Below are 7500 nucleotides of genomic sequence, written 5' to 3' on the forward strand. Positions count from 1 at the left end.
TGTGATAATGCTCCAAATGTAGGCACATTTTTGAGGAAGGAAAGAGTGACATGGCCGTTTTCAAAATGCCCCCTCACCATTTTCAACTGCACCCCTCAGTCACTTCATCCTGGAGCCGGGCCTGGCTCCTATGAAACATTGAGTGTCTGGCAGCACTTCAGTCTGTCTCCACTGTGTGCTCCTGGTTTTAGTCTGGTGTGTGTATGTGCGTCCACGCGTGCGCGCATAATGTGTACGTGTGTGTGCGCACATGTAATGTTCACAATTTTGGTGATAGACATTGTAAATGTCCTCAGGCAGGGTGTCCACTGTACAAAACAATGGCAATTATAAATGTATATTTTGTTGTACAGTTAATTTGTCTTAAATAACCCCTCTCTCTTTCTCTCCCTCTCTCCCACAGTATTCCTTGTTTGAGGTCAACATCCCACAGTCATCATGGCCGACGAAGCCGACATGCGCAATGAGCTGGCCGACCTGCAGACACGAGCAGACCAAGTGGCCGATGAGGTAGAGGACACACACACACTCACACACACACACACACACACACACACACACACACACACACACACACACACACACACTCACACACACACACACACACACACACACACACACACACACACACGCATGCACGTCTACTCTCTGTACAGCTTCATTTATTGTCCATCTCTTGTGTAGGCCTACTTTGTGCGCCGGGAGATCAAGGAAGCGTGTGATAAATACAATAAAAAGGCACTTAAACACACCACAGATTAAAACTATAGTGATGTAAACGTGTTTTCAGATTTAAAAAATGGGCGTTATGTAATAGTAGTCTTGCACGTGGAGTACAACACGACACGACACACTGTGACTATCTGATCACACAACCAAATAAATTGTCAATCAAATCAACAAAAACACAAAAGACACCTACATGTGGTGTTTTCAAAGCAATATAAGATCAATATTTCTTGTTTTGCAAGAGACAGTCTAGAGACGCTACTTTGGGGGAACGTGGAGACAACGTCACCCTTGTGGCCGGCAGCGACATGACTTTCTGGGTAGATGACAGACCGGAATTAGCTAGTCTGGTAACGTCGCGGGTCTATACAATGTTTGCTAGGAACCGTGAGTAAACCCTTACTTTTAGTTTGAAAAAAACATGACAGGGACTGCAGTAGAAAAAAAAGTCACTGCTTCTGGGACTGAATCAACAAAATGTTGCCTAAATCATGTTTTACAGCAGATGATACAGATTGCCAAAATTTAGAACATGATCTATCAATCTGTAAATCTGAAACTTTGATGTAAAATGAGACCCAAATGCTCTGAGCCCCTTGCCTCAAAAAGACTTGTCACCCAAAAGCCTTGCAGGCCTGGAGGCCGGAGGTATGGAGACGCAGTATGTACGCCCATGATGTAATATTATACCTGCATCATGAGACGCAGTATGTACGCCCATGATGTAATATTATACCTGCATCATGAGACGCAGTATGTACGCCCATGATGTAATATTATACCTGCATCATGAGACGCAGTATGTACGCCCATGATGTAATATTATACCTGCATCATGAGACGCAGTATGTACGCCCATGATGTAATATTATACCTGCATCATGAGACGCAGTATGTACGCCCATGATGTAATATTATACCTGCATCATGAGACGCAGTATGTACGCCCATGATGTCATATTATACCTGCATCATGAGACGCAGTATGTACGCCCATGATGTCATATTATACCTGCATCATGAGACGCAGTATGTACGCCCATGATGTAATATTATACCTGCATCATGAGACGCAGTATGTATGCCCATGATGTAATATTATACCTGCATCATGAGACGCAGTATGTACGCCCATGATGTAATATTATACCTGCATCATGAGACGCAGTATGTACGCCCATGATGTAATATTATACCTGCATCATGAGACGCAGTATGTACGCCCATGATGTAATATTATACCTGCATCATGAGACGCAGTATGTATGCCCATGATGTAATATTATACCTGCATCATGAGACGCAGTATGTATGCCCATGATGTAATATTATACCTGCATCATGAGACGCAGTATGTATGCCCATGATGTAATATTATACCTGCATCATGAGACGCAGTATGTACGCCCATGATGTAATATTATACCTGCATCATGAGACGCAGTATGTACGCCCATGATGTAATATTATACCTGCATCATGAGACGCAGTATGTATGCCCATGATGTAATATTATACCTGCATCATGAGACGCAGTATGTACGCCCATGATGTAATATTATACCTGCATCATGAGACGCAGTATGTATGCCCATGATGTAATATTATACCTGCATCATGAGACGCAGTATGTATGCCCATGATGTAATATTATACCTGCATCATGAGACGCAGTATGTATGCCCATGATGTAATATTATACCTGCATCATGAGACGCACATCAGTATGTACGCCCATGATGTAATATTATACCTGCATCATGAGACGCAGTATGTACGCCCATGATGTAATATTATACCTGCATCATGAGACGCAGTATGTACGCCCATGATGTCATATTATACCTGCATCATGAGACGCAGTATGTACGCCCATGATGTCATATTATACCTGCATCATTCCCAATAATCAATCCTTCCTGTCCTAGAATGAATCACCTCCTTCGGCACGCTGTCCGGATACACAAAGAGTGACTTTATGCCTCTCTGTTTTCACCCCCGGTTTCCTGGAAAAACTCAGATTCAAATTGGCAAAGAACCGCCTTACTTATCTTGGCTTGACCATACCCAGAGATCCTAAGCTAATATTTAAGTCGAATTTTGGTGATTTTATTTCAAGACTTAAACAATGTATAGACAACTGGAAAATCCTCCCTTTGTCCATGATTGGCCGTATAAACTCAATTAAGATGGTCTCCCTCACTTCCCAGGTTCCTCTATCGGTGTCAAAACATTCCCATCTTTCTTACTTTGGCCAAATACATTTGGGTTACAATAATTTTTCTGGAGAACTGAATTTGGGTTTATGAATCCAGGGCCGCCGCTCCCTACACGCGCACAACGCACTGAGCGTAGGACACCAAGTGTTGCCTAGGGCATCATCCAGAGCAGGAATACCACAGTCAAACAGACAGTGTGGTGGATGCCCCGCAGTTTGGTAATGCCCCTTCTAAAATTAACTCTCCACACGGCCAGTTTGGCATTTTTGAACTGACCACGGTGCCCCGTTAAAAGAAAGTTGTGGGATCTCCTCGTTAATTACATGCAACGCAGTAAACAAACTCACGTTTTCCTCGTCACCAGTCATGCTGGACATCAGTACAAGTGCGAGATTCCTCCCATTCCCGCAAATATGTAACGTAGCCTACGTAAATACAGTGTTGTGATGTAACGTAGCCTACGTAAATACAGTGTTGTGTAGACGAGGCTGAAGTTGGCTCCCGATTCGCAGCTCCCGATTGGAATTTTCCAGTCCACCTTAAAAAGTGGAATAACGCCTCTAGATGGCGTGGTTCGACCATTTTCAAGCGAGTTCATGAACTGGAAAACATAGGTATATAGGGGGGATATGTAAAGAGAATACATTATAGAATGAATCCTGCATTTTGTTCGTTTTTAATGTTGCATGCAATTCTTATTGACCTCAAAAAGGTTCTCCTATTGGTGTAAACAGCTGGAAAAAAGAGTTGATTTCACAGCTTTTGCCCATCTAGACTGCATAAAACCACCTCCAACTCAAAGACCATTACACATATTCTTTTCAAACCTGGCCTAGATTATAAAGGGGACATTAGACTCTCATTATAGCACAGTGTCTGATTTGTGAAACATATTTCTGATTTGTGAAACTGCTCTAATTGCAGTTTTCAACTGATTTTTACCATCTAGACCGCATCAAACCAGGTCCAGCTCAAAGACCATCACTCTAATTCTTTTCAAACCTGGCCTAGATTATAAAGGGGACATTAGACTCTCATTATAGCACAGTGTCTGATTTGTGAAACATATTTCTGATTTGTGAAACTGCTCTAATTGCAGTTTTCAACTGATTTTTACCATCTAGACCGCATCAAACCAGGTCCAGCTCAAAGACCATCACTCTAATTCTTTTCAAACCTGGCCTAGATTATAAAGGGGACATTAGACTCTCATTATAGCACAGTGTCTGATTTGTGAAACATATTTCTGATTTGTGAAACTGCTCTAATTGCAGTTTTCAACTGATTTTTACCATCTAGACCGCATCAAACCAGGTCCAGCTCAAAGACCATCAATCTAATTCTTTTCAAACCTGGCCTAGATTATAAAGGGGACATTAGACTCTCATTATAGCACAGTGTCTGATTTGTGAAACATATTTCTGATTTGTGAAAATGCTATGATTGCAGTTTTCAGCTGATTTGGAGCATCTAGACCGCATCAAACCAGGTCCAGCTCACAGACCATTACACATATTCTTTTCAAACCTGGCCTAGATTATAAAGGGGACATTAGACTCTCATTATGGTCCACTCTCAGATTTGTGAAACCTTTATCCTATTAGTGAAAAGTGAAATAATGTATGATTTCACTGTATTTTCGCAGTCAGACGACATTAGACCCTAAGACCATTATTACACTTTGATTTTTCAAATATTTTTTTCATTCTCAATCAATGTAATTCTTTCACCCTTTCAAATTTTCTACCAACTTTTATCTCTACTGTCATTGTGTAGTTTTTATTAGCCTATTGTGACTAATTCTTCACTGCTACATCATCTTCTTCCACTATACTTACTCCAACGAACAATTTCTACAACTTCCAGAGATTATTTTGTTCTTTTTTATTTCTAAGCAGTGCAACCACTTCTATACTTTGTCAGTATGAGCACGAGAGTTCACCCCGAGTTCACCTGAGATGTATTGTCGTCACCTGGAGGGAAGAGGTTAAGGCTAGGCAGACTCACCTGGGCGAATCCATCTCGTGCAAAGGATGGAGGTGAGTCACAGGCGAGTGTTGTCACTCAACTGGAGGTGATGTCACACAATTGCTAGACTGTGATGTCATCAGGCAGTTGTGATGTCACTCAAGCAATTGTCTTCTTTAGTTGAAATTGGTTAAGTGGTGTCTGTATGTCTGTACTGCTTACTTCAGCACCTCAGTCTGTTTTTTTTTATTCTTATTGGATGTCATATCTTTGTATCTCATGTGTGATTATGCCTCTTGTAAATGTTAAATTCAAAAGTAAAATGTTAAAAAATAGAAAGTTTCAGATTTGTGAAACCTTGATCCTATTTCTGAAAACTGATAAAAAGGCTTATTTCACTGCGTTTCCTCCATCTAGGCCACATAAGACAGTTCAAAAACCATTAAGCATATTATGTCATTTCTGGACTAGATAACCAATGAGACTCGAGTCAATTAAACAAATTTTCAGATTTGTTAAACCTTCATTCATTTCAACATCAGAACAGAAGTCTGTATTATTGACCCATAATTTGCCTCTGAAAAGTGCTTGAAAAATGCTTGAGGTCATAAAAAAGAGTGGCAACCCTGACAATGCATTTAGTTCCAGGAACAGTGGGCCTTCGATGGGACCCGATGACCTCATTATTTTTCTTTAGTCTCCCTAGACTTTCCAGATAAAAAGTGGGCCAGGGGTTAATGCCATTGGGGAAAATGAATCCACGAAGTTCAGGAGCTTGACGGACTGATGACTGGAGGTGCAGCTGTTCGTCTGAGTGTAGTGGTTTTTGATCTGGACCTGGGTGGGAAAAAAAACAGTGAAATCAACATTTCCTTTTTCAGTTTTCACAAATAGAATAAACGTTTCACAAATCAGCCACTGTGCCATAATGAGAGTCTAATGTCCCCTTTGTAATCAAGGCCAGGTTTGAAAATAATACGTGTAATGGTCTGTGAGTTGGACGTGGTTTTGTGTGGTCTAGATGCTCCAAATCAGCTGAAAACTGCAATTATAGCACTTTCACAAATCAGAAATATGTTTCACAAATCAGCCACTGTGCCAGAATGAGAGTCTAATGTCCCCTTTGTAATCTAGGCCAGGTTTGAAAAGAATACGTGTAATGGTCTGTGAGTTGGAGGTGGTTTTATGTGGTCTAGATGCTCCAAATCAGCTGAAAAGTGCAATCATAGCATTTTCACAAATCAGAAATATGTTTCACAAATCAGACACTGTGCTATAATGAGAGTCTAATGTCCCCTTTATAATCTAGGCCAGGTTTGAAAAGAATTAGAGTGATGGTCTGTGAGTTGGACGTGGTTTTGTGTGGTCTAGATGCTCCAAATCAGCTGAAAACTGCAATCATAGCATTTTCACAAATCAGAAATATGTTTCACAAATCAGACACTGTGCTATAATGAGAGTCTAATGTCCCCTTTATAATCTAGGCCAGGGTTGAAAAGAATTAGAGTGATGGTCTGTGAGTTGGACGTGGTTTTGTGTGGTCTAGATGCTCCAAATCAGCTGAAAACTGCAATCATAGCATTTTCACAAATCAGAAATATGTTTCACAAATCAGACACTGTGCTATAATGAGAGTCTAATGTCCCCTTTATAATCTAGGCCAGGTTTGAAAAGAATATGTGTAATGGTCTGTGAGCTGGACCTGGTTTGATGCGGTCTAGATGCTCAAAATCAGCAGAGAACTGCAATTATAGCACTTTCACAAATCAGAAATATGTTTCACAAATCAGACACTGTGCTATAATGAGAGTCTAATGTCCCCTTTATAATCTAGGCCAGGTTTGAAAAGAATTAGAGTGATGGTCTTTGAGCTGGACCTGGTTTGATGCGGTCTAGATGGTAAAAATCAGTTGAAAACTGCAATTAGAGCAGTTTCACAAATCAGAAATATGTTTCACAAATCAGACACTGTGCTATAATGAGAGTCTAATGTCCCCTTTATAATCTAGGCCAGGTTTGAAAAGAATTAGAGTGATGGTCTTTGAGCTGGACCTGGTTTGATGCGGTCTAGATGGTAAAAATCAGTTGAAAACTGCAATTAGAGCAGTTTCACAAATCAGAAATATGTTTCACAAATCAGACACTGTGCTATAATGAGAGTCTAATGTCCCCTTTATAATCTAGGCCAGGTTTGAAAAGAATTAGAGTGATGGTCTTTGAGCTGGACCTGGTTTGATGCGGTCTAGATGGTAAAAATCAGTTGAAAACTGCAATTAGAGCAGTTTCACAAATCAGAAATATGTTTCACAAATCAGACACTGTGCTATAATGAGAGTCTAATGTCCCCTTTATAATCTAGGCCAGGTTTGAAAAGAATATGTGTAATGGTCTGTGAGCTGGACCTGGTTTGATGCGGTCTAGATGCTCCAAATCAGCTGAAAACTGCAATCATAGCATTTTCACAAATCAGAAATATGTTTCACAAATCAGACACTGTGCTATAATGAGAGTCTAATGTCCCCTTTATAATCTAGGCCAGGTTTGAAAAGAATTAGATTGATGGTCTTTGAGCTGGACCTGGTTT

The 7500-nt window shown here is 40.5% G+C and overlaps 1 protein-coding gene across 1 annotated transcript in view; it reads left to right on the forward strand.

Annotated features, from left to right (window-relative positions):
• Window positions 1-438: 438 nt before the first annotated feature.
• The window catches only part of LOC310799627 (synaptosomal-associated protein 25-A-like), a gene marked incomplete at its 5' end in the record, with an annotated part of 42852 nt that continues 35790 nt past the window's right edge, over window positions 439-7500 (forward strand). The window contains one exon of the mRNA XM_083662216.1: window positions 439-510. Within this exon, the coding sequence (XP_083518342.1) occupies window positions 439-510 (72 nt within the window). The remainder of the gene's footprint in view (window positions 511-7500) is intronic.

The sequence above is a fragment of the Poromitra crassiceps genome (genome assembly GCF_964638095.1).
Source record: "Poromitra crassiceps genome assembly, chromosome: 28".
In the NCBI taxonomy this organism is placed as follows: Eukaryota; Metazoa; Chordata; class Actinopteri; order Beryciformes; family Melamphaidae; genus Poromitra; species Poromitra crassiceps.